Source organism: Corvus hawaiiensis, chromosome 1 (assembly GCF_020740725.1).
Source record: "Corvus hawaiiensis isolate bCorHaw1 chromosome 1, bCorHaw1.pri.cur, whole genome shotgun sequence".
NCBI lineage: Eukaryota > Metazoa > Chordata > Aves > Passeriformes > Corvidae > Corvus > Corvus hawaiiensis.
In genome coordinates, this window is record NC_063213.1 from 47,443,521 (window position 1) to 47,470,176 (window position 26,656).

General features: G+C 41.4%; 1 protein-coding gene across 4 annotated transcripts; it reads left to right on the forward strand.

Moving 5' to 3' along the window:
• GSDME (gasdermin E) lies at positions 1-25,753 on the forward strand. Of its 4 annotated transcripts, XM_048303287.1 has the most exons (12): positions 2-108; positions 1,661-1,769; positions 2,007-2,672; positions 3,983-4,213; positions 5,347-5,539; positions 13,141-13,312; positions 14,280-14,400; positions 19,194-19,382; positions 21,021-21,148; positions 21,265-21,451; positions 22,815-22,888; positions 24,094-25,753. In XM_048303287.1, the coding sequence occupies exons 4-12, from the start codon at positions 4,003-4,005 to the stop codon at positions 24,322-24,324; spliced, it is 1,506 nt and encodes a 501-aa protein (XP_048159244.1). In that variant the 5' UTR covers positions 2-108; positions 1,661-1,769; positions 2,007-2,672; positions 3,983-4,002; the 3' UTR covers positions 24,325-25,753. The 4 variants fall into 4 exon arrangements, with proteins under 4 accessions (XP_048159258.1, XP_048159244.1, XP_048159234.1 ...); XM_048303277.1 differs by lacking the exon at positions 2,007-2,672; XM_048303301.1 differs by lacking the exons at positions 2,007-2,672; positions 19,194-19,382 and having other exon boundaries at positions 1-108.
• Positions 25,754-26,656: the final 903 nt, after the last annotated feature.

Consider the following 26,656-nt stretch of genomic DNA (forward strand, 5'->3'; position numbering starts at 1 on the left):
AGAGCTTCGCCCGCGGCCCCTCGCCTGGGGCGCGGCACGGCTCGGCACGCCCCGCGGGCGGAGCGCGCCGCATCCCCGGTGGCGGCGGCGGGGAGCGCCGGGAATGTTGTGAGTACGGGAGCGGGCCCGGGGTGGCGGTGCGGCCCGACCGTGCCCGTCTCCCCCCAGCCGCTGCCACTCCGCCCTTCCCGGGGGCACGGGGAGCTGCTGCGGCCGCCGGGCCGCGCCCCGCTGGCGTTCCCGCTGCGGGGGGAGCGGAATGGCCGCAGTGCCCGTGCGGTGCTCTGAGCGGTGGCACGGCGGGGCGATGCTCGCCTGCCCGAGCCGCTCCCGGCAAGGCGGGCGGGACTGCGCACCCAGCGCCGGGGCAGCGCGGGGCTTCCCACAGCCCTCGCACCCCGCAGGACGGCGCCCACGGCCAGGGAAAGGCGCCGCATCTCTCCGGGTGCCTGAGCCTGCGGCACCGCTCTGCGGAGACACGTGATGCAGAGTGTTCGAGGAGCAGAAAGAGGGCTTCACCCAGGCTAAAAGCCTTTGGATGTGTTTTTGGGGACCACATGCGTTCAAAGACTGTCATGCATAGTGTGGACAGCCTTCCTAGGCTTTGTGTATTAGCTTTTATGGATGCTCTTTTTTTCGTTTAGATTATCCAGAAAGGAGGTGAAAATAATGTTCTTTAATAAAACACAAAACATGCGTGTTGTCACTTCCATGCTCCAGTTCCCTTCCGATACAGACTCGCAGTCCTTTAGGATTCCAAGGCCATTACCACTCCTACACAGTGGTTAATGCCTAACAGCTCTTCCAACACTGAGGCCTGGTCCTCTTTGGCCTTCAGGCGTTGTGTTTCCTTACAACTTGGATTGTAGGAAGGGGGTGTGTTGGCATTTGGCAATCCAGTTGTCACCCTGCTACCAAATTTCCTGTGTACTGTACCCAGTGTGTTGTGTAATGTTGTGTTAAACGGGGAGAAAAAAAGGCATTTTTGTATTTTATGTGAAAGATACAGAATGTAAGAAATATTAGGCAACTGTTGGTTTTTTCTTTTTGTACTGACAGAGGCAAACACCGATTGCTCATAAAATGTTGTTTTGGATTTAATGTCCCACTATACTGAGTTAGGGAGCTACAAAGCAAAGAAGCAGGATGAGATTTGTTTGTTTAAGTAAACAATGAAATTTGTGCTATTACCTAAATTTGATCTCATCCTTGCCATTAAATAATCTTCCTGTAGCCCAGGTTCAGGCTAATTTTAGATTTTTCGGTAGGCAAGGAAGCTACTCCTCCTTCCTTTTCTGCATGCATGCTTAGCTATCAATTTGCAAGAGTGAATTCACTCTGACAGGCGTTTCCTACAAGCTTGATACCTTCCCTTTTATTTCTGTCAAACCATGCACAGCTCTATTAAAATATCCAGAGGAAGAAGCTCCCAAAGCAGAGTTTTCATAATGCTGGGTCTGTAACCACTCCATGTCCATTCAGTTAGGATGCTGTTGAGCCTCATGGCTGTACTAACCCCCTGATGCTGGCTAGGGGCATAATTGCTCTATGTCTCCGTTGTGGGAAGTAGTGAAGCAAGGTATTTGGCAAATTTGTGTTAAAGGTGCTATATCCAAAGAGAAATAAGCAGGAGTTTGGATAGAATATTCTTGCTTTGCAGGTACACCTACACCAGCAAAATATGCTCCCTGCAAAGACATTACCAGCACAGCAAAGTGTGGGAGATACTGACATTTTGAGGCTGAAAACTGCCCCATCTCTCCTGTGTGGTGAGTCTTGTTAGTCCTCACAAGCACTCTGTCCTCTTCCCTGGATGTTCCTTTTTAGTCAGGAGCGTGGTGATGGAGAGTGATGGCAAAACACACTGAATTGGAAGGTTTGCAGACTGGTACAGTGGTTCCTCTCGTGAGATTTAGTGAGTTTGTAAGAATGCCAATTATTAGGACCTGGATTTGCAATTTGTTTTATGATAAACTCAGAAATTGCTGGCCTTCTTTTTTTTTCAGAGACTATGTGAGCCCATGTGAGCCGGCTATGCAGCAAGGGCATCAGGATGAGTGAGCAGTCATGTAAAGTACAGAAATGTTTGAAGAAGGTTATGCTAGGCAAAGGCAGCTGATGCAAGCAATGAGAATTTTCTTAGTGGTCTCCTACATTACAAATCAGTCCAGCTGTTTGCAAAATACAGACTCCTGCAAAAGAAGTCCTATGGATAAAGGAAACTAGTTTCAGTTTGATTTGGGTTTTTTTTCTTTTCTGCTGCAGCGGATCTGCATTGCTTTATTCTGTTAAAGTGTTCTCACTGAGATTAAAACCAGGAGAATTAAGGAGGAGAAATAAAGGATGCAAAAAATCAGTCTCAGTTCAGTTTAGGAAAAGATCACAGAACAAGAAAGTCAGTGGAAGTGTTATCAGAGCCCACAGCTGAGGTGGTACTGCAGGGTTTGCTGCAGCTGCAGTTACAATGAAAGCCCTGGAAGACTCTCCAATAAAATGTTATGCGACTTTGACATTGCTCAAATCCTTTTGATGCAGGTGTTGTTGGAAAACACCCTTTATTTGTTACACAGACTAGACCATAGAGGATTCATGGGGTGGTAAATACCTCAAGATGAATTGGTAAATACTGTGTGGAATGTCTGAAATGGGATTTGGGAAAAACTAATGGAGAGGTAAGTTTGCATCTGCAGAAATGCTTTTTTTCCCCCTAATACTAAAATATGGAGCCTGTGGTCCAGGCACTAATATCTGTATTCAGGTTTCCATTTTCTGTCAATAATCCTGAGTGCTCACTGCAATATCAGTTTTTGTTTGAAGTCTGTTCTATTTTACTCTGGCCTGTGTTTGCAAATGACAAATCTAAGATCTCTGTGGAGCAAGACAGGTAATTAATCATTAAAGTGTGGATACCCAGCTGAGACATCTTATGATCTTAGTTGAACTTTCCAGTCAGCGTCAGCTGGGGGACTTAAAGAAATGCTGCCAGATTAAAAAAAAACTGATTTAATTCTGGAGATATCATTAGCTCAGATAACACAGAGTTGTAAAAACTAGAAATATCAAATATTAATTTATTAGAATTGTGCATTTAGCTCCCATGAATGGTCATTTTTACCATTTCTTCTGTGAGTTTAGCCAGTTTCCCTTACTGGAAGATGTTCCTTGTAAATACAGCAAAATGCATTCCTGGGGATAAAGAAAAGCTCACATCCCAAGAGATGCTGATAATTTTTAATTAAAATCAGTGCAAAGCAACAGTAAGATAATGTATGTAGTTGTGTAGGGGATATGAATAACAGTTGTGAATAACAGTTGCAAATAATGTATGTTCAATTTAGCTGTAGTTACGCAAATGAAAAACAGAAAATTGGAAAACAGTAAAGGTAAAAAAGAGTTCATAAATAAAAAAATTAGTTGGAACTTTCCAGGGTTGTAGTTCAGAAACAAAACTTAGTAACAAAGATGCCAGCTCATGTATTTGGTGCTTTTTATAGAACAGTTGTTATTATCTCTCCATGTGTTTACTGCCTATTAAAAAGATCCATATAATTCGGTGAGTAATACCTAATTGCCTTATATGGAGTAAGTTTTATGTTAGGTAATAAAAGAAGGATCCTGTGGGGAGGCAGAAATCCTCTGCCATTGCCCCAGTGCTCTCCTCATCCCAGCTGGTCTCTGCAGAGTGTTCATTTAGTAGATGCTTTTTCATAGAATTTCAGGTAAGCTGTGTATGTTTTTCCTCCCTGACAGATTAATAACCTGTGAATGTTCCTCTTAACTAAAATTCTTTTATTAGTTACTGACAAAACTTATATTGGGGCAAGTGATTTGAACTCCTTCCCAGCTCAGAGTGGAGAAGATAGGATGAAAACACTATGTGTTCCTTCATTAATACCAATTCTGGGAAGAACTTATTAAAATGACAATGTAGATGTTTGTACTTTACAAATGTAGTTGTTTGAAAACAGGTGTATTCTTTCAGGCTTTAATTGATTCCCCACGATGTTTGCAAAAGCAACGAAGAATTTTGTGAGAGAAACTGACAGTGGAGGTGACTTGATCCCTGTCTCCCACCTGAATGCCTCAGACAAGCTGCAGCTTTTGAGCTTAGTTACGAAGAGGAGGAAATTCTGGTGCTGGCAGAAGCCCAAGTATCATTTCTTGACAGTCACCCTGAGTGATGTGCTTACTGAAGACAAACCAATAAAACCAGGTAAAGCCATAGTTGGGCAGCAGTATTATTGCAGATAAAAACGGTACAAACCCTAATCTGTCGTTTTTATTCTCAATTGTGTTACTAGAGGGCTCCTCTCAGAGGAATGCTCTGAAGGAATCCACCATCCATGGGAATGAGATGAATGGATCTTTTCTCACTTGACCATTTATGTAACTAAAACTGGTAATAATAAATGTTGGTTAAAAAAAGAAGAAAGTTTTGCTTGGGTAGAGTATTAAATAGAGTGCTGAAGGTTATCAGGCTGGACAGTCCTACTGTTTGATAACAGCGCTGTCTGCAGCCACAGGAATATCCCTAGAATATTTGGGGGGGTTGTATGTGATAGTAGTGTGAAACTGTACTGTGCTCCAAGTCAAAAGCAGTGAATAAGCATTGTCTTGTTGGTGTTGGTAGCCCAGGGAATGCTTGTCCAGGCCAGGCCAAGCGAGTTTTACCCCTGATTCTGTTTGTCTTGCACAGAGTGTTAAAAAAGGTTGATGCTTGGACTTAGCCAACTATAGCAGTCCCACCCATGTTTTCAGATAAATGACATGGAATCGCATATTTCTGGACATGTCACAATTCCACACAGGAAAATAGATAAGTCCCTAACCTAAGATGTTAATTGTAGCTGTCTTGGAAAAGTAGCTGATTCTGAGTCAGTTCTCTGGTTTTTAGGTGTAAAAGAATTCAGAGTTGTTTTAAACCAGTTAGATTTTTCCATTGGTTTTCAGTGAGCTTTGGGACAGCCTGTGATGAGATTTGTCAAAATAATGCTAAAATACTAGCACTATTGTACAAGCAGGTCTGCTTTGTAATTTTCTTTGTAGCTGAAATAACTTTCAATTATTCTTTATAAATACTTTATAGCATCTGAGTTCAGCACTTCAGTCACCTTACATTTTCCTAAAATGGCAAAATACAAAAGATAGTAGAGCAAAGATGATGAAAATATGAAAAGAGCAGAAGCAAGAGTTGTAGAGCTGTAAATTTCATTATTTACCTCTCCATACTGTTCATTGCTTTCACTAACTCTTCGTATTTTCTCTAAGTATCTGTTCCTCCAATCACTTAAGGACCGTTTCAGCACTTTTCTTCACAGATAGAAATTAGTTTTATTGTTCTCCTAGTGATTGTGGAGTCTGACTTTGCAAAATACATGGGGAAGTTTGAAGATTTCCTTCAAGGAAGTATTGAAACATCGTTTGTGAAGATCAGCCTGGGAGCTGGAGGGAAGGGCTATGTGGAAAACCAGTCCTCATTTGGAAACCTGAGGAAGCAGGAGATTGACTTGCAGCAGCTTATGAAAGATGTCAAAGACAGGTATGTTTCTAATGTGGTGGCCAGGAGAGATTACTGAGCCGTTGAAAAGGCTTGGGCCAGCTGTGATCACTGAGCAATTGATTTTGTAGTGTTGCCACAGTTTGAAAATTATTTTCATTGTAAGCTTTCATATCCATGATGAATCATGTATAGAAAAATGAAATTTTGTGTATTTTGAAATCTTGTTAGTCAGACTTCTCCCTTTCAAGTTTTAAAAACATCTGTCTGTAATTTCATTTTACGTTTTTGCATGAATTACCACCTGGGACAAGAGCCAAATCCTCCCTTCTTTGGGGGACTGTACTGAGGTAACAATCTGGAAAAAAAAAATAATTAGTTCTCTATGTTACTGGGACATTGAATATGGAAATTGAGTTCAGAAATGCTAATGTTCTTGTAAGCAGGCTTTGTAATTTCGTGTGTGTGAGTGACCATGCTAGAAAATTGGATTATTTGAAGTTGAAGGAGTAGCAAAGGTGAGCAAGCATGGTCAAGGCATGGTCTACTAGCTGAACAAAATATAGATCTGTTACTTCCTGTTATACACTGTATTAACTGAGGGGAATCATATTCTTTATTTTACAAGATATGCAACACTTCCTCACTTCCTGTCCTACTCTGACATTGGATCTATTTAATGTTGCTGTAAGAGAGTCGTGGACCAAAGCCTATTTGGCAACCAGCTGACAAGTCAGGGGTCTACTCTCTATTGCAGGTCGTGACTCATGGGAGATGAGGGTGGTTTGTTTGTGACAACATTGTACTCTAGATTTGTAGCAGGGGCTGTAATGAATTTTAATAGCCTTTGCTGATGCTCTGAAGATAAAGATGATAGGTTTTTGCTATCAGTGCAGAAGTTGTCAGAAGCAACGTAAATTTGCTTTACATACACTGATGTTCTAGAAATAATTAATTCTCCATTTTCATGGGAACAAATGTCTGGTTTTTTTTTATTGGGAGCATTCACAAGTCAACAAATTTATTCTAATAAGGGACCTTGCTCTCTTTGTACTAAATGCCTTATTTAAAGCAGAAAATACTGGGCTAAATGTGTGTACCAAGTCTGTAAAATTAATGTGCATCTAGTATGAGGAAATAGTGTCAGTCAAGATCTAGAATCTGGTTTCTAGCACTAGACAGAGTCCTATGGAGAAACAAACTAGAGTAACTTTGATTTAGGTCAGTAATCTTTTACTTAAAGTTGCCTACTCTGTTCGCAAAGATAATCCTCCCACAGCAAATCAGCACATCTTGGAGTTACAATCCTTTATGTAACTAAATACTCAGAAATATGTTACCTTCTTTTGAGTGTTGAAAATCTGCAGCATTACTCCGATGTATGTGCAACTGTGACTGAAGTTGATGTGTGTGCCACTTTATGCAAGGAACTAGTTCTTAGTTCATAAAAAAGATGCTCATAGCTTATTAAAGTTTATGATGCACCGTGTATAATTGATATCGAGTCCGTCTGCCTTCTGCCAGGTCACTGAAAATGATGAGGATAGCAGAATTTTTATTTTTTTCTCCAGCATAATGTGAAGACTCACTGGAAATTGTTGGCAGTGCCTTATAGATGGAATTCTACTTACTCGTTCATAAATATTTTATGATTTATGATTGATTGTGTCCAAGCTTCAAGCTTTCAACTCATTCATGAGTATTGTGTGGAATTCAGGAGTGCTGATGCCTCCAGGTTAGTGATTTTTGGATGCAAAGCGTTATGGTACTTATAGGAGCATGTTTACCTGTCAGGCCGTGTGAAATGAGAGGCAGCAAACTGTTCCTGATGTCATTTAATGACATGTGGTGCTTGTACTTGTTTGATCAATCATTGCTTCATTTATTATTTCTACATGTATAACCTAGTTAAGTTGCATTTTTAAAATGTTCTTGTATTAGGCTGATTAAGTTGAAGTTGCAGATTAGTAGCAGAAAACTCTAAAATGTCAAAGCTGATATGCCTTTTAACTAAGTCATGTGAGTCTTCAGAGTTCAGCAAGCTTAGAGTGCTCAGTGGCAGCAAATTGGTTTCCTGTCGCTTCTTAGGTGAACCTTCTGAAGGAGAATCCTACTGATCTTTTAATTAGATTCCAGGTGCTGCACTGGCTCCTTTTTCTGAAAGAGGATGACAGCTGAAGGATGTGGGAGGAGATCCTTCCTAGTTTGCAGAAGCAGTGACATTGTAAATGCAGAACACACTTATTAACATAATATACAATACTAAAATAAAGTTAAACAATAGTTTTAGGTATGCAAACTTGGTATATTTCACTTTACATTATTTTTGATTTTGCATTACATAATGCTTGCTGGCTCACAGAGGACTGCAACATACAGATTTGGGGCAGAGTCCGATGCCTTTAGCTCACTTGGATTGCTATGGATTAAAGAGTATATTCCATTTTCTGTTTTCAGTACTGTCTTCCATGAGGTCCTCACAGAGAAGTTGATGAAGTGTGGGTTGGATGAGCCACTTTTCAGTGGTGCCCAGAGACAGAGCAGAAAGCAATAGGCACAATATGAGATACAGGAGGCTCTGTCTGAACATCAGGAAACTCTTTTCCACTGTGACAGTGACTGAGCACTGGCACAGGTTGCCTGGGGAGGCTGTGTAGTTACCTTCTTTGGAGGCATGAACCTAGGCAGACTGCTCTAGGTGACCCCGCTAAAGCAGATGACTGTCCAACCTCAACCATTCTGTCTTCTTCCCTGCAGTAAAAAAGATCATAAGGAGATTATAATCTCTGTACTTCTCATGTGTTACCAATTTGCTTGTTTGTTTTCACCATTTCACTAAAAGTCATGGAAGGTGATTGAAAGAGAAGTTCTGAGAGGACAGTGATAGCAGTCAGTGAGTTCACATCAGCTGCAGAAAAAATTGCCTGTCATGCTTCCATCGTTTCACGTGAATGATTCCTAACTCTATGATTAGCATGTTAGGAAAAAGGTTTTAAGTGTTTTTAGCAGCATACTCTGGCATGGTTGAAAGATACTTTTATATTGTTGCATATTGCACTTTAGGTGAACTAATGGAAGGGCATATTATTGTCCATACTGAGACAAAAATAAATTCCTATTCTTAATCTGAGTACAGTGGAAATTCAGACCATTTTGTGATTTATTGTTTAAAATTCCTTGAGCATTTATGAGTATGGTGAGAAAACCATTCAGTTTTCTACCTAAGCTGCTACATGAGGTAATACGAAGTCACAAAGTGTTGTGAGACAGGATTGAATAAAAGCAATTGTGTGTGCCTTTGATTTAAAAAATAAGGAGCATGTCAAATAGAAAATAGAGAAACTACCTGTCAGTCGCAGTCTAAGAAGTCTCTGGTATTCTTAGGGAAGATGTTCTATGAGGTACGTGTCAGGTTATTCTGTAGGGAAAATAGTGAAATGCAGTCAGTAAGCTGACGATTGCAGATGCTGTGTTCTGTAAGAAGTAGGTCAGAGAGGTTATATTTGAAATGGATTAACAAAAGAAATATGCATCTGTGCTTGGTGGAAAATGGCAGAGTGAGGTCTGGTGGATTTTACTCCTTGGCACCCATCTAGAGGTCTCTGTTAGAGCAGGATCAAAGCTGGGTGAAGGCTCTCACTTGCAACAAGCAGTATTTGTATAGAAGACATCAGACTATTGCACATTATAAATGAAGTGGAGAAGAGGTGATGAACACAGGCTGCTTGTGTCTCTACAGCTGGGAGAGGAGGTGTATTGAGGTGGCATTGCCCAGCACAGGACTGAAAAGGTTTTTCACTTGTGAGTAGTTTGGAGCAGTGAAAATTTGTGCAGACAAGCAGCAGTGCTGATTTCAATGTGAGTATGGAGAGTACTCACAGCAATGCCCATCTTCTTGGTATTTGTAGGAAATTGACAAGCACCTTGCTTTGAGGATTTGTGGGTGGATTACTGAGAAGGTTAGGCAGGATTTGATGGAAAAATGGTCCTAAGGTGTCTCCTTTGTGGGTAATTTGGTCAAATTCTGTGCCTAAAGGAAAGACCCTCGTTCTCAGCAGTGAGGTTTAGAGCAGGCACCTGCTGTCTGTTTTAACTGTGAGAGCCTGATCTGTTGCCAGGTGTTGTCTGTTTTTTCTTGTCTTTATTTAGTTTCTGCCTTTGTCTCTTCTTTTCTGACTCCAGTCTGCAGCAAATTGCCTTTGTGCCTCTGTTGTCTACTGCTTTCCTAATGCAAGAAGAAAAATACTGGACGAAGGTGAAAGAAGTCTGCGTTATAGGAGAGTAGAAGTGTTTAATCTAGTTAAATGTGGAGTGAGACCAAAACTCAAAGAAATTATTTTATGTACATGTTTGACCTGTAAGGCTCCCAGCATAGTAAATCATTGACCTCAGGAAGGTTGTTTAAGCAGAACAATCAATCAAGCAAAACCTCATAATTTGTATCTTTTAAATAATTTTTGTTTATCCAGGCTTATACTCTGTGTGGTGATAATGGGACTTGGCAAACCAACATCTCATTATATTTTATATAGCGTTGTTTCTGAGGGCTTCAGCTCAGCTCCTCAGGCTGGGATGGGTCATGGTGATATAGTGCAAATGGCACAAGGTTAGTGGTGGCTCTTGTACAGTACAGAGTAAAAGAGATGGTAAGAGCCGTGGTTGTAGAACAGAAGTAAAAGCTCTGAAACATGACCTGTAAAATAAAAAAAATGCAATGCAATTCGTGTGCCTTGCATGCATGTATTCTCAGGGATTTAATTCGGCTATCTTGTGTTTTTCAGATATTTTCTTATATTCAATGCTATGTTGGCAAGTAAGTTCAGTTCTTGCAAAAATAGTCACAGACACAGCGGCCATTGCCCTGCAATACTTGAAGCCCTGCTCTGATTGTCAAACTTTAACCCTGTTGTGTTTTGCTCTTGATGACTGTTTTCAGTCATAATTTAGATAAACTGGGTACTTGCTTACCTCGTGTCATCTCCTGTTTGAGTTGCTGAGGAGAGCAGAATGTTTTACCTTCAACAGGCTGTGCCCCAGTAATAACTCATGATGTGCCCACGTGCAACCCTAAAGTTCTGTTTTATGATAGACAGTTTGGTGCCAGAAGTCTACTGGAGAGCACTTAACTGTGCTGTGCTGGAAGAAAAGGTTTTTGTAGCTGTGAGTAAGGGTATGTGTGTGAAAGCTCTGAATTCGGTGCTCACTAAACTTACTGGGCAGAGGAGAACATTTCTGATGGCTTTACAACGGGACACATCCCACTGAAGGCACTCAAACCTTGGGGCTGTGGCAGCGGCTGTCTCTGGCATGCGCTCCGCTCTGTGCTGGAGATCCCAGGTCGCCTCTGGGCGCTGCCTGGGGAGTGCTGCTGCAGCAGGTAGCTCCGTGTCCCTGTGTGTCAGTGTCTCTCTGTAGCCCCCAGTGCTGCAGCAGCTCCTCCAGTGCTGCCTCCAAGATTTGTTCACTGCCCCTCTTTGCAAGTTAACTATGTCTTCTGACTCTTCTGCTCTGCTACTCTGCTGATACTTCTGCATCTGGGCCTCAAAGCCAGGAGCGTGACAGGGTCTGAGCCAGTTCTGCCTTGGGCAGAATACTGTAGAAGCAGATGGAAGAAAAAGTCTCTTGAATTATTTTGGTAATTCATTTGCATAGGCTTAGGTCATATTCTATATGCGTCTTCATTTAGCACTCATTCAGAAACAGCAAATCTTTATTTAATGTGTATTTTTCTATGTTGGATTGTTTGAGGGAATTTTTTCCGCTAAATTTTGGGGACATTCAGCAAGCTTGTCATCCTCTTAAACAGTCAGAAAATAAAAGCAAATTGCAAATTGCTTTTGTGCTTCTTCATTGTATTTTTCCTTTGTGGCTCCCTAGGTGACATGTTAAAACTGCAAGTTCTTAGTGCAATAATTTGTATTTTCAAGATGCTTAGCACACCACTTTAGAAACATAAATAATTATTGTGAAGTATATGATAGGCTTGATAGACTGTGACTAATGGCTCTGGTTTGGCAGACACTTCTGAGAGCGGTGATGTTTGTGATTGCTTGACATTTCTTCAGTTTTTGCTTAATCCAAAGGTTCATTGGATTCCAAGCATAAAGCATGACTTTGCACCAAAGGAAAAAAAGTTATATTAATAATCTCAGGAATGTTTGGGGGTGCTTTTCTGGTGGCTGCTGCATTGCTTCAGAGGTATTTTCTTTCCCTTGTCTAAACAATCAACTTTAAGGTTTTCAGACAGTTCATTCCAACTGATTGAACTTTCATATAGGCATGTAACTCTCCAAAGATCAAAAATTGCCTGAGGATATTTTTAATTCAATAAAAACCCCAGCTGAGTTCAGACTTATATAGACTGCATAAATTCAAAACTCCAGAATCTAATAAATCTAAAACTTTTAAATTAAAAGTGGAGATATCTCTATTTAAATGAATTGGAGTCAGACATGTCTTTCTGTCACATTTTTGGGATATTGCCATTTAGCTCCATGAATAGCCATTTACAGTGAGAGGGAGGAGAAAAGATGGAATAATTTGAGTCGGGGATAGCAATCCTTTAATCTTCCAACAGTTTTGCTAGATTACCTGTTCATAAAAAATAGAACATCTCCTCTGATTCACCTCCAGTGAATATTTTGCAAAAGTATAATATAGTTGACACATTTTAATCAATTAAATAAAATTAGGAAGTTGCTTTAACTGTTACCAGAAAGTCTGTTAACACCCCAAAGACAAGGTAGTGGATTTTGTAATATTTTCTTAGATAATAAATCTTCTGTATTGTTTCTGGGAGTTCACTTTCAGTCTTCTCGTCATTCTCAGAAGAACTTAACGTTAGAATTATTTTCAGCAGCATTTAAACAGATGCTGAATTGTGCTGTGAAGTAAGGATGGCTTATGAAGTTAGTGCCTGGGCTAGAGTTTAGAGCTCCCTCCCACAGTTAGTTTTTCTTTTGACTGTGATAGTCCTTGTCACCAATTTTAAATTTTGAGTCTATACCAATGAATAACACAGGACCTTGAAGCAGGTGGATTTTTTCAGTAATGTACAGTCTCAAAATCAGTGAAATCTTCCATGTTTTCTCATTCAGCCCTTTGAAGTACTTGGTCAGTGCTGATCCCACTCTGCCTGTTCCAGGTTTAGGTGAACACTGAAACAGATCCATAGCAAGCAGTGAGGGTTGCCACTGAGTCATTGCTGTCTTTGTGTCCCCCAGCCAGCACCCACTGCCATGGCCATGGAAATGTCAGTGTGAGCTCACAGTAGGAGAGGATTTAGTCCAGTGTCCAGGAGCCGGACTTGTTGGTTTTGTATTACCCAGGAAGCTTAAAGTTGCCATTAGTTCTCTTTTTTTTTTTTTTTTTTTTTTTTCTTTTTTCTTAGCAAGTATCTGGACAAACTGCCATTTTTGCTCAGAGTAGGGAATCAAGAATTCAATGTATATGTGAGGGCCTACTGTGGAATGCAGGTATTTACTGCTGCCAAATAGCAAAAGAGGACATCATAATTTTGAGGAGGCTGCTCATACAGAAACCATTGTCATTTTTACAATAAGAGCTTCTTCAAGCAGTTAAGAAAATGTGGTTAGTTTTTTTCCCACAATTCTGGTATTGCTATGGTGTATTTTCTTTTTCAGAACAATAGATCTAAACAGTAGTTTACTGCAACAAGTAATAGAAAGAAAACGTGAAGTGCTGTGCATCTTGAGAGAAAAGATAATCACAACTCAGAAGTGTACAATATCCGAACATATCCAGACAGAAGAAAAAGTCAGGGGTGTGATGGGATGCACTGCAAAAACAATAAAGGTAAAAGTTACTAAAAATCTGCAAGGAATAGAACATTTGCACATTATCTGGGAAGAAATTACAGTTTCTCCAAATAGACTTCAGCATATTTTTCGTGCTTTCTTAATGTGCTGAACAAACTGCACTGCTTGGTTGTGAAAATTTTGTATGGTAAAATGTTTTTTCCACTGCCTTTCTGGGAAAAGATGCTGTCTTTTTGTATGAGCCTGGAATGTAGTTTCCATCAATATTATCACATTGTGTTTCCATTTCTGTGTAGATTCCTGCCTGCAGCAGAACATGAAGCAAACTTAAAACAATTCATTGCAAGTTGAATAGCAAAATGTATTGCTGAATCAAATTTATCTGAACAGCCAAGTAATCATTCATCACAAATGGTTGTAGTGCCTACTGAGTTTTCATATTTATTGGGAAGCTGTTTGTTTTCGATCATGGGAGTAGAGATTAACTGCATTATGAGGCTATCTGAAAAATTGCCTATGAATTGAGAAGGAATTACCAAAGTCAAAATATGCTCATTCATTGAAAGTTTGGGTTTTTTTAAGCTGGAGATGAATCACTTCTGTGTACAGTGTGTCTCCAGTTGAAGAAATCTGGGAGTTGCGAGTTCTTGGTACCAGCCTTCCAGCTGGGCAAAACCAATGTCACAGTAGAATTGGGCGAGGCAGAGTACTGAAGTGGGTGCCCACTTCCTATTGACATGGTGCTTTATGTGTGGCAAAAGCTGCTCCTGGAGCTCAACTTTGTGCTAGGACAGGGTAGCTAAGAGTGAGAGAGCTGCTCTTGGCATTGTGTTTCTACCTCACTCTTCATCTAGTTCCTTTCCTAGAAGTCAGATGTAACGTGTGCTTTGATGAGACATCATGGAGAATAAAGCACATTCTCCCTCTGTATTTTTCACCTTAGTTAGGTGTTTAAGCTGTATAGTAGCTGAATCAGATAAATGGTAAATAAATCTGTCTTGTAGGTTTCAGTAAGTGAAAATGGAAGTTTGATGAAGGATTCTAGTGTGATCCTTGAAATTCCTCCTGCAACTGCTATTGCCTACGGTGTAATTGAACTGTTTATAAGGCACAATGGCCAGTTTGGTAAGTGAAAAGCTTGTTTTTTGTGGCACACAGTTCAACTATGGACAAAGCTGTTTGTCAGACTGATTTTTATGTTTCCCTGTGCATGAAGGTGATTATGTTGTATGGTCTCCTTTGCCTTGGTAGTTATTTGTGCTAGAAATGCTGATTTAGTAATTTTAAAACTCTGATTTAGTAATGCTTTTTCACTTGCTTGAATACACTGTAAACTCAGAATAACTTAGGTTTCAGGGAACCACAGGAGATCATGTAGCTGGAGCCTCTGCTCAAGGCAGGGCCAACTTTTGAACTTTGATCTAAGTTTGGCGTTAGATCAGATTGCTCATATCCTTGTCTATTCTGAAGTTGTGATTCCTCTCCAGAGACGGAGATTCCATCACTCCTCCGGGCAGCCTGTTACCATGTTTGACGACCGTGGTGGTGAACTTTTTTTTCCTTAATATCTGCTGTTTGCTAAATTGCTCCAGTCTGTGAATGTGGGGCTGGTACTTGGGAGTCCAAAACTGGACCCAGCACTCTGAATGCACTTTCCCAAATTGAAAATTCCATTCCATCAATCTGCCAGCTACAGTCTTGTCAGTACAGCCCAGTATGCAGCAAACTTCAATAACTGCAAGGGCTTGCTGGTGATCCTCTTGGATTTGTTGCCCAGGTCTTTTTCTGCAATTTTGCTTCCAGCCAGCTGGCCCTTGGCCCAGGCTATTCCCTTCACCTGTTGCAGAGAGTGACTTGAATGTAAATCAGCTGTCAACCAGGAATGTTTAGACAACAGTCATCTTAGGAAAATAATCATTCGTACAGGACTGGAATTTAAACTTTTCTAGCCTACACTTTCATTTAAAGATTGCCCTCGGAGTGGTTGCAGAAATGCCCTTGTCATGTTTTCTGGTCGTGCTTTACTTATGTCAGGTTGAATATTTCTCAGGTTATAAAAAATGTTGAAATTGGCTTTGGGGGAAGTCGTATCTCTGCTCTGCACAATCACTTGGGTTTTTCTTTCTTGTCTATCCTCATTTAAACTCACTGACCTAGAGGAGGTTTATGGGGATGTTTTGCAAGGAGAAATAAAATCAGATAGTAGAGCTGGAAGTTGGGACGGACTGATGTGGAGAGAAACAGAAGATACATTGAAGAAATACTTGGAGTACAGCTGAGATTTGAATCCAGGATGCGCTTTACTTGGATGAGAAATGCAGAAGATTAACTCTCCATCATAGTCCTTCTGGTATGAAGGAAGTCTGTAGGCTCAGGAATAGAAGTAAATATTATTTAACCTGTAAAAAGTTTCTGAAAAGTGGAATTGCTCTGACGTAGACGGAACACAGCAATAATAGCAGAGGATGTTGACGTCATGGTTATAATAGAACTGTAATTCAGAGTAATGAGGTGTAATTAAGGCCGTCTGACTACATAGGTAGTATATAGCTGGTTGTCTACTTAGGTGATTACTACATGAAATTATGATGTCCTGCTAGCTGAGAACGCATGGGCCTTGTTAATGATCTGTATTTCTCGGCTCTTTTTCCACTTCTGCTTCTTTTTCCGCTCTTTTTTTTCACATTTTGTATTAAGATCTTTGAAGCTTCAGAACCAGCACAGCTTGTTTCATGTTTTATCTTAAACAACTTACGTCTTGCCTCTTTTCTTTTTTAATTTGTGCTATTTTCCTTTGCCTGAGTGTCATTGAGAAGGTAAAGGGGAGGAACTAACAGCAAAATTAGGGCTTTGCCTGCAAGAATAAGTATAGTGGAGCCTAAACTTGAACTTGTTAATGTCTGAGCAGCAGGGATCAGTGTCTGTTTATGGAAATCAAAATAGCCTTTGAAGTTAAATCCAGGGACTAATGTAGTCCTTTGTCATGAGACTGAAAGTGACCAGTAGCGGGTGTAACCTAATGGGATTCTCTTCACAAATAATTACGGAGTAAGATGCATGTAAGCTTTTTATTGTTTATTTTTCTTTGCCACTGACAGTACTTGAGTTATTCTGTTAGGAAGAATGGTATATAAATTTTCTTTTAAATGTTCTGACTAATGTGACTGGACATACTTGGATATTTTTATAAATAAATAAAATAAACTAGAAAAAAGAAAAAGGATCTAATCCTTTTCTGATCCATTTACCATTGTGCTTTCCTGTAATCATTCTGTTTGATTTCTACAGGCTAATTTTCCACTCCGTGTAAAAGCTGTTTCTGCTAAAGGCTTTGCAGTTTCGTGTTTTAAAGTTGTGCTGAAATGCCTCTTGTTCTTGCTTTACAAAGCAGGGGATATAACAGCACCCAGCTGATTTGCTTTGTTCTGTTCATTGCTATATGTGTGTGGTGTGCTTTTTCTTAAATGTCTGTAAATTAAACAGTCCCAATATATCTACTTTTCTACATAAAGGAGTCTCTTTGATTGTTTTCATTGATCACCTCTGTGTTTCTTGCATTTTTGTTAACATTTCTGAGTAACTAACAAGCTCTAACTGCATTGTTGGAGGTTTGTCATCGATGAATGTAACAGAATTCAATACAGAATTAATTAACAGTCCTATTAATAAGGAATTTTGAGTCCTGTGTTTTCCTGTGGATCAAGTCCTATTACAAGATTTAACAACATCATCTGAAAAGTTTGATTTCCCTTATTAGCATCATTTGCCTCAGGAGGGGAGGCAGTTTTATTAGCACAGTCTTCCTCCTCAGGGTTCATGTGAAAGCCTTGTTATTTGCAATGACAGCAACATGAGTGAGTTGGCCTTGTGGTGCCTCAGCTGCTGTCCAGAGTCTTGTTGCTTTGGGAAGTTCTTAGCTTATGTTAATCACTTTCTGCTCTTCTGTAGCTCATTCTTCTCCGTGAAGGGTTATGCAAGCATAAAGGTCTGTCGTCTTTCTTTCTCTATGGCAGGGATTTCTTTGTCTGCTTTCCCTTTGAAAAGGCTTTTTGCTGATGGAGTGCTCTCCATGCTTTCTCATCTGCTTTGAATGTCCTTAATTTAGTGAGACAGACTCTTACAACTGCAGAAAGGTTATATTTGGGTTTTGTGCCTGGTACATGTGAGCACTGTGCTTGATTAGTTACATTTTTTTCCTTTGCTGTCAGGTATTACTTTAAAATTGAGTTTCTCTTGCTAGCCTGCCTGTGTTCTCTCTCCTCAGACAGGCTGCAGAGTGCAATGGATACACATTCAAATCTTGCATTTGACCCAATAAAAGATGATCAGAATATGCATAGGGCTTTGAGTGTATTCTGCATCGTTAGGGCACAGTGTTGGACACATGAGCACAGAACTTGATATGCCAGATTTCTCAGCATAACTCTTACAAAGGGTCCCTGTACCTTCTAGGAGGCCCTTAACTTCATCAGGCTGGGGGTACTGGGATGGTGACAAGGACAGTCCTGTTTGGGTGAGGTTGGCCCGTGCTTGTCACGAAGATGAGGCAGAAAGGGCAATGCAGCCAGGGTGTGTTATTTCCTCCATGAAGTTACTGAAGAGAGACAGTTATTGCAGAGTGATTCTCTTAGGAAACATCCCTGGGTGATGTCCTTTAGAGACTCTCAGAAGCCTCCAGCTTTCTGCTTACCTGGAGGACGTGAGGATGGACCTGTGGCTTGGCTGAGAAAGAGGAGTCTGTCAGTGCCGTGACCAGCAGAAGCTCTGTAAAGGACTCTCAAGAGTAGTTACAGATCTCAGAGAGTACTTTCATGTGTCTCCTTCATGAGTGGATCCTGTTGCCTGCATTACAGCACGTCTCTTAGTAGGTAGAAAATGTACAGACTGGGGAAGGAGAAGCTGGAGAGCAGTGCCATGGAAAGGGCCCTGGGGGTCCTGGGTGATGACAAATTGAATATGAGTCAGCAGTGCCCTGGCAGCCAGGAGGGCCAAATGTGTCCTGGGGGGAGCAGGCACAGCATCTCCAGCCAGGCAAGGGAGGGGATTGAACCGCTCTGCTCTGCACTGGGGCAGCCTCACCTAAAGTTCTGTCTGCAGTTCTGGGTGCCACAATGTAAGAAAACTCTTAGGAAAGGAGGGAAGGTAAAGAGCCTTGAGGGGAACCCATATGAGGAGCAGCTGAGGTCATTTGGTCTGTTTAGCCTGGAGGAGACTGAGGGGAGACCTCATTGCAGTATTCATTGTGAGGAGAAGAGGAGGGGCAGATGCTGATCTCTTCTCTTTGGTGATCAATGACAGGACCCAAGGGAATGGCCTGAAGTTGTGTCAGGGCAGGTTTAGGTTTAGGTATCAGGAAAAGGTTCTTCACCAGAGGGTGGTTGGGCACTGGAACAGGCTCCCCAGGGAAGTGGTCACAGCACCAGCCTGACAGAGTTCAAGAAGTGTTTGGACAATGCTCTCAGGCACATGGTGTGGCTCTTGGGGATGGTGCTGTGCAGGGCCAGGAGTTGAGTGTGATGATCCTTGAGAGCCCCTTCCAACTCAAACTTATTCTCTGAAAACATTGAGAATTCCTACGTGCATCTCCTGTATGCAGCATTCTGGTTTACAGTGTCAGAGGGAAGTTTTCATGTTACTTCCTGTCTACACTAATTTAGTTCACAGGAGCTGGTGTCACATTCTGTAGGAGGCAGCTGCACCACAGGTCTTCTGTCTGTACGCACTGTACCAAACATCAGGGCTGCAGGAATGCTCAATAATTCACACACACAGCAACTGCTGGCATTCTTTCCATCTGGAAGAGACGACACATGGAGAAATCACATGCGAGAGCACTAGAAAATACAAGCTATCATCTCATTCAGTAATTGCTTGTGTATTTTATTAATTATTGTTTTTGATTGAATTTCTAATTACAGAATTCTGTCTGCTAGATGAACAGCAGGGAGGTTTTGAAAAAGAAAGCACAGAAGGCTCAACTTATCCCCATTCAGTTCAATTCAGAGATGCTTCGTTCCTCTATCAGCCAGATGCTGTTGATAATGAGATGTACTCTGGGGCTAAAAACCTCGTTCCCAGTGATGCTTCTATAAGTATATTGAAACAAGGTATTACCAAAAATGCTTGACATGATTATATTACAGTGAATTAAACATCCTGATAGGCAGAAATAATCTGGTACAATAGTAAGTAAGAAATCTTGTTAGTTCATTTTAATAGTTCTTATCAGGAACTCTTGGGGGAATGCACTGAAGGAATATAAAAAATCAGTTTGCAGTAAGTGTGTGCAGTGGACTCTTTCCTATCAACATTCTGAATCAATCTGTCATAAATATAATCTTATAAAGTCAGGTGTTTATGACAGCTCTGTTGCATTCCAGATAACCTCTGCAAGATTAGTGATGATACATGCTTTCATTGAGAAAGAGTCACTGAAAATACTTTCTCATTATTTGAAAAACTCTCAATAAAGCTCCTCAGTTACAGGTTAAGTAACAGAATTAGACATCTCCCTTGCCTTCACTTAGCCTCTTTATTTTCTGAGGAGCTTTATAATTGAGAAAACTAAAATGGGGTTTAAATGGAAGTTTGCAAATTGGTATAATGGCCCAGGTACAAGTTTTTATTGTAGGAATTTGGAAAGAGGAGGCAGGAATGTTACTGGAGGAATGAAAAAATGGAAAACCAGTCAAGGACTCAGAACACACTGTGCTTTTCATCAGTTCTTGGTAGAGTTCTTACAGCTGGTTCTACTGATGAATATCACTTCTTGTCTGTAAGTTTCACCCTTGGTTAATGGTTGTTCAGTAAACAATATATAAAAAACACTTACTTGTGGAAGAATGGTATGCCACTGTTGTGGTTTTTGTTTTAGCTTGACATACCTTTGTGCTTTTCTTGTTTAAAAAGCACAGAGATTTCTTTAATTAGTTTTAACTTCCACTGTCTCTTGGAAAATAAAAAAGCTAAAAAAAATTGTTTTTACTAAAGAATTTGAAAGTACATTTCATTTTCTGTTATTTGTATAGACAGTCATACGATTGCATCAGATAAACAAAATATCTGCCTGTGGCTGGATGTTTTTTTTTCCCTAGTGAAGTAATTTTTTGGTTATAAAGGATGTCTTTAAAGAGAGCGTGTTTCTTGACTGGAGTGACATGAAGGAAAATTTCTTTTAAACAAATTTGAGAACACTTGCATGCCCACGTTTCTGGAATGTGGAAAAAAAACATTCCATCCTTCCAGTTGGCATTATTGATTTGAAAGCTTCAATTTTTTTTAGCAAAGTGGTAAGTCGATGTCACAAAAGACCTAATTTCAGTATCATAGTTGAATTGTGAGAAGGTGAATGCAGAGCACTCCCTTGTACTTAATGAGTACTCTTCATTCTGCCATATAAATGAACATTCTCTGGAGATAAACTTTGAAGCGAGAGACTTAAGATGCAGTTAGTTGGTTAACACTAAGGAGCTGACTTTTAAAATATTAAAAATACTGTACACCAAAATGTTGATTCTTGATAGCTGTTCTTCTTTCTTAATTTTTGCACTGAAACTTCAGTGGCTCCTTAGGAAATAAAATCAGATCTGTTCCAGCCTTGCATTTTAACTTGTGCTGATGGAAATCAGGATGTCAAGGTGTGATGATAAATGAGCTTATGAAACACATAGCAAAATGTTACCTGGTTTTAACTGGCATTTTTGTAGAAATACTTAATTTTGCTTTCCATTGCTTTCTTGGGAAAGATCTGTCACGGTTGAAGACCCAGTTTCAGCCCTTTGTGAAGCTTCCGGAAGACAAGCAAAGAGCTTTATATAAAACCCTTTGTGAGCTCCTGCTCCATGAAGAAATGGTGACTGCCCTGGGGGACATGGTAAGATGAAGAACCTTTGGCTTGCTTCCTCAAAGTAATTTCAGAATAGTACTAGCATTCTCTTTTGCTTGAATTTTTCTCTTTTCAAGTAGTTTTGCTTATTCTTTTCCTTTCAGTTCGATGATATCTGCACAGGAGACAAGCCAGATCTGGAGGAGTTAAAACTTGAACAACAAGGAGACCTCCTTCGTTTCTTGCAGCTCTTAGGGTGCAGTTTACAGAGTGAGCTGTTGTTGCAGAAATACCAGCCTCAGGATGAAGAACTTTTCTCAGCTGCTCACCTTCTTATCAGTGCTATGTCTGGTATGTTGTGAAAAGCCCTTTTTAAAAATTTTATTTTCCTTTTAGAAGCTCCCTCCATGTTAAAGCATTTATGGCTCTCTTTGAGCAGTTGGTGAGCTGAGTGAACATAAATTGTTCTGTTCACTTTTTATGAGTTTGGTATACTACGCTTAGCATTCCTGGTTGTGAGTTAAATTCAGCCCTCAATCACTGACAGATTTTGTGTGTAAATTACACATTCCCCCAAGACTGCTCAACTTTGCTTCTGCTGAGTGTGAGCATTTGCAGTTTGGCAAGCTAATTTCTGTACTTACTACATGCCAGAGTCCTTCCCGCCTAAATGCTGAGAATTACAAATTAGGTGTTGTCTCCTGTGTAAAAGCGTATATTGTTCAAGTGCAAACTAAATTTAGCAAAAATGAGTTTAACATGGAGACTCTGCAATTAGAGGGTTGTTTTGCAGCTGCTGAAACAGGAGATGAAACATAAATGTCGAATAAATGCCACCCTCACAATCTAGTTGGCACCACAGTGTTAATTAAAAGCTACCTGCAAAGTCCAAGACAGACTTGCCTGGATTTTTCTCTTCTTTCTTGTATCTAAAGAATTCCCTGACATTAAGATAACGAGGGGAAGTCCGGTGTAAATTGTGGCACTGTGCAGCAAAATGTCAGTGTGCATCCATATATGCACAGGCCCCAGCTGGGAGAGCTCAACTCATTTGTGGAGACAGAAAGAAATAGAAAACAAAAACCTGCTGATGTGGTAACACTCGTCAGATGCCATTAACAGCAGGGCGCAGTTAATTGAGTGTGTTGCATTATCACCTGGATTTGGACATAATGTCTACTGCTGAAGTCCAGGCATAAGTGTACCTGGATCCAGATTCAAAAGCTGTTTTATGCCTGTTTCTTGTGGTAGGAATTACAGCCTTGTTACAGAGTTGAAGAGCACCACAGAGATCAGTTAGTCCATCTCCCAGCCCCAAGGCAGTCTCAGCTATGCCATTCCTCTCAAACTGTGCTTTGCTGAAGTTAGCATCTCGTATAGAGTTTGGGAGCATAGAGTTTGATTTATTCAAGGCCTAGGTCATTCATCCAGTCTGCAGACTTGGAGTGAAACACTGAGGAGATACTTAGGGAGGAGGCAAGGATGATGGGTAGGAAACCCTCTTTTCTACTAGTGCCTTTTCTCAAGCACAGAGATAGTCAGACCCTTTGCCCATCCCATTCTATTCTGCAGGCAGGAAGGGGCTGGATCAACCTCTTCCACACAACCAGCTGAGGAGAACCTGTTAGCTCCCTGTTAAAGCCCCTGTTCCAGCAGCCAGCCTGGTGCAGGGTTCACTGGAAATGATCTTTCCCTGGGAATGTTTCCTTCACAGAGCTGCCTGATGACACTCTGGTCCTGCTGCGTGCCTGTTGTGATCTTCAGGTTGTTCCGGCGTTGTGCTGTTTGGTGAGTAATGGAGATGGGAGCGTGGCTCATGGGCACAGCAGCAGCAGTGGCCGTGTCCTCAGCCACGTTTCTCCCCAATAAAGGAGGAGATGTCAAGCTGCAGTGGGAATTTCAGCTGTAGGCAGCGCTTAGCTAAGGTCAGAGTCTGACATGGCAAACGAAGCTGCAGGTGCTACCTAACTTCTGAACATCGCTGTATTTGGGAGATTTCATGGCTTGTGAGCAAAAGAAAATTGTAACTTAAGCTCCAGTTTTATTTTTCTAATAGTCCCACTGTTTTAAAATCTCAGTAATCACCTCTCCTTGGGAAACAGAAATTTCGCTTTGATAGCAACAGTGCTTGAGCCTTGGCAAACCCTGAGGTCCCAAAACTCTGAGGCCATTTATTGAAACTGCTGAAGGAATGGTGCAGGGCATTAGAGTAATGGAGCACCTCTCCTGTGAGGAAACGGTAAGAGAATTGTGTTTGTTCAGCCTGGAGAAGAGAAGGCTTCAGGGTAACCTAAATGCAGCCTCCCGGTACCTGAAGGAAGCTTACAAAAAAGATGGAGAGAGACTTTTTACAAGAGCATGTAGTGACAGGACAAGGAGGACTGGATTCAAACTGGAGGAGATCACATACTAGGAAGAAACTTTTTACTATGAGAGTGGTGAGGCACTGGAACAGGTTGCCCAGAGAATCTGTGGATGCCCCATTCCTGGAAATGTTCAAGGCCAGGTTGGATGGGGCTTTGAATAACCTGGTCTAGTGAAAAGTGTCCTTGCCTGTGGCAGGGGGATTGGAACTGAATGATCTTTAAGGTCCCTTCCAACCCAGAACATTCTATGATTCTGTGATTATTTTTAGCTTTTTAAAGTCACTGACAAAAACAATAGTAAAATCCTTTTAATATGTAGGAGCAAGGGGAGTTCTACTGTTTGCTCAGAGTGATAGTTAAGTGTGACGTGCAGTGAGAGAAGTTGAACTCAGGGAATGGCACAGTAGGAGAGACTTTCCTCCTTAAAGTGTGCCATAGAGCTTTGGTTCTGGATCAGTACATCATACTTGTCAGGGCTAATAGTAAAGGGAATCTTGACCTTTTGCTGCTGCCTTGTAAGCTCTCCAGCGGTTTTGTATGAAAGAGCTGAGCTGTGCGATGGCAGGAGCAGCAGTGCTTGGAAAATGTTTTAATATCTCTGTCTTTTGCTCTCTCTCATGGATGCAGCCTAACATCGCTTCAGCCGATGGCACTGTGGCACTGAGCAGTCCTTTGGTGGCCACTCTCGCTGACAGAGGAAGATTTGAGGTCGTGCAAAGGCTGTTTGCTTCATCAAACATTAACCTGGAAATGACAGAGTCTTCTGTAAAAGCTGTAACTATGAAAGAACCGAGATTCTTCCCACTTGTTCTTTATGTTGCACTGTATGGATTTCATGCTTTAGGTGGGAATGTGTAGGAGCTGTACTGAGTATCCTGTTTTTGCTCTAGCCCGTTGTTTCTTCCGTAGCTCTGTAGTGTTGGTGTGTTTGGGATCAGCAGTAGAGCTGCTGCATTGGTACTTCAGGCAGCACAGGCAGGAATTAGGGCCATCAGGGGACTCTGCAGTTTCAGTGGAAAATACCTATTTAAGGGATAAAGGGGAGAAATTAAAAGAGAACCATGGAAGAGAAATGGAATATAGCTGCTGTGGTAGGTGTCAGATCTGCAGGGCAGTGGAAGCTGGATTGCTTGCATTAATATGCACGGGAGAAAACAGCAAAGTACAAACTGCTTTTTGTAAGCAAGCAAACAACCAGGCCCTGGAAACCCAGGGTTCTGCAATGCAGCAACTGTTTTGCTCCTTTGAGACTGAGTGTGCAGAATGCCTTCACTCTGGAGCAAGTGCAATGGAGGGCTCTTAGAAAGGTACTTGATTAGATTCTCTTATTAATTATTGTTTAGCTTTACGGATGTGAACTGCACACTGTGGGAAATAACAAAGCCTCTTTTTCAAAAATCAAGACCACTTTTGGGATTTATACCTCTGTACAGCATTTCTGTTTTCTGGTATGTTTTTACTCACCTTTGCAAGTTTCAGCTGTTTAAACTGCATTCTGAACTTTGAGGTATGGCAATGCCTTTTGATGTGTGCACATGAAGGGTCCCTGCTGCACACCACAAAAACGATAATTTTACCCCATATGACATTTTCAGTGTAGATATTTTGCTTGTTTCTTTGACTAACAGCAAAGTATTAGTAAAGCACTGTGTGCTTGAACTATTTTGCCTGCTTTTTCATCATAATTTTTTTTGTAATTGTGGATTGAACAGAAATGCAGCAGAGATCACTGTAAATGTGGGCTTGGGAAGATGATGTTCCAGGTAGGTGGAACATCATCAGTGCTTGCAGATGAGGTTGTGAGATGGCTGACAGACAAGCAAGCAGGCACCTGTGTGGGGGTGATCAGTAACCAGGCCCTGCAGCGTAGCTGGTGGGTAGGAGTTCTGCTCAGTTTCCTGCTCTATTCCCACATGGCCTTGAGCAGATCGTCTAAGAAGCCTTTAAAAAGTCGCATCAGTTCAGCATTCCCTGAGGACATGGGCTTTGCAGGAAAGCCCCACGGTGCCTTTCATTCCCTGAGAGCTCAGGGTAGCTCTGCACGCTGGGCTGTGGGCGTTGCTGCATCTCATCTGTTAAGTGAAGCTGATGGTGTTGCCTGAACTTTGTGCTGGTGTAGAAGGAGAGATCCTTCAGGAGGATGGAAGCACATAACTCTGCTTCTGGGAGGGGTGTGTGTTTTTAAGTGGGAAAGTCTTCTTTGCCCATCGCTACTCAAAAGTTGCCTCTGTAATGAGCTTACTAAAACTTTCTATTAAATGCTATGTCAAAACAATAGAATAACTTATGCATGTAATTTCCATTGTTTTTCTTTTGGGCATTCCTGTAATGCCCTTTGCCTTGAAAAGTGGTGCACACGGATGGCAAATGGCTGTGTGGGCATCCATGTGGGGCCACTGTCCACATGCTCTGATCTTCCTTGCAGAGCTGTGGTGTGAGCCTTGTGAGCACTACACTGTGTCACTGCTTTCAGGGTGTGCATGTTGTGTCACAGATGTAGGAGAGGGAACTTGTTTACAGAGGCAGAAACCCTCCCAAATGCTGGGTATTCTGTGGACACACCCTTAAGAAAGAAATGTTTTGCTTGTTTCCTGCTGCTTCAGCTTCAGCTCAGTGCACTGAATGGGCAGCCTTGGGCCTGTGCAACAGGAGAGACACAAGCACCACAGAGCAGTCACAAGGCCCCAGGGACGCCAGGCTTCCCGCTGCTCATGAGGATTGCTGGGGTTTCTTGGCTCCTCGCCTCATCTGCTGCCCTGTTTTTAGGATTCGTCAGTGTGTCTGCAGAAGACATTGGTTGCACTTCAGTCTTGGCTTTATTGTAGATGCTCTTTGTGGAGGGGTTTCCCAGTTTTTCTCCATTTGGCAGCACTCCCGTGACTACAGAAGCACCTCTAGACCAGGTAGGGTAGAATGGCCTTCCGAGAACTGAGTGAGCAGCACAGCTGGACAGAAGCACTACAGCAGGTTATATGTACACAATTTTCACTATAGCTGATTCTTTCATGCACTTGAAAACAGGATCCTTATGCACATTAATTTTAAAACTAGCTCAGAGTGGGGATATGAAGATCCAAGGGAGCAGCAGAAGCAGTATTTCTCTAATCCTGCCTTTCCCTAGGCTAAGAGCTTGGCCTCTTCAGGGACCCAGCCTAGCTGATGCAAATTAATTTAGAATCCACACTGGAAG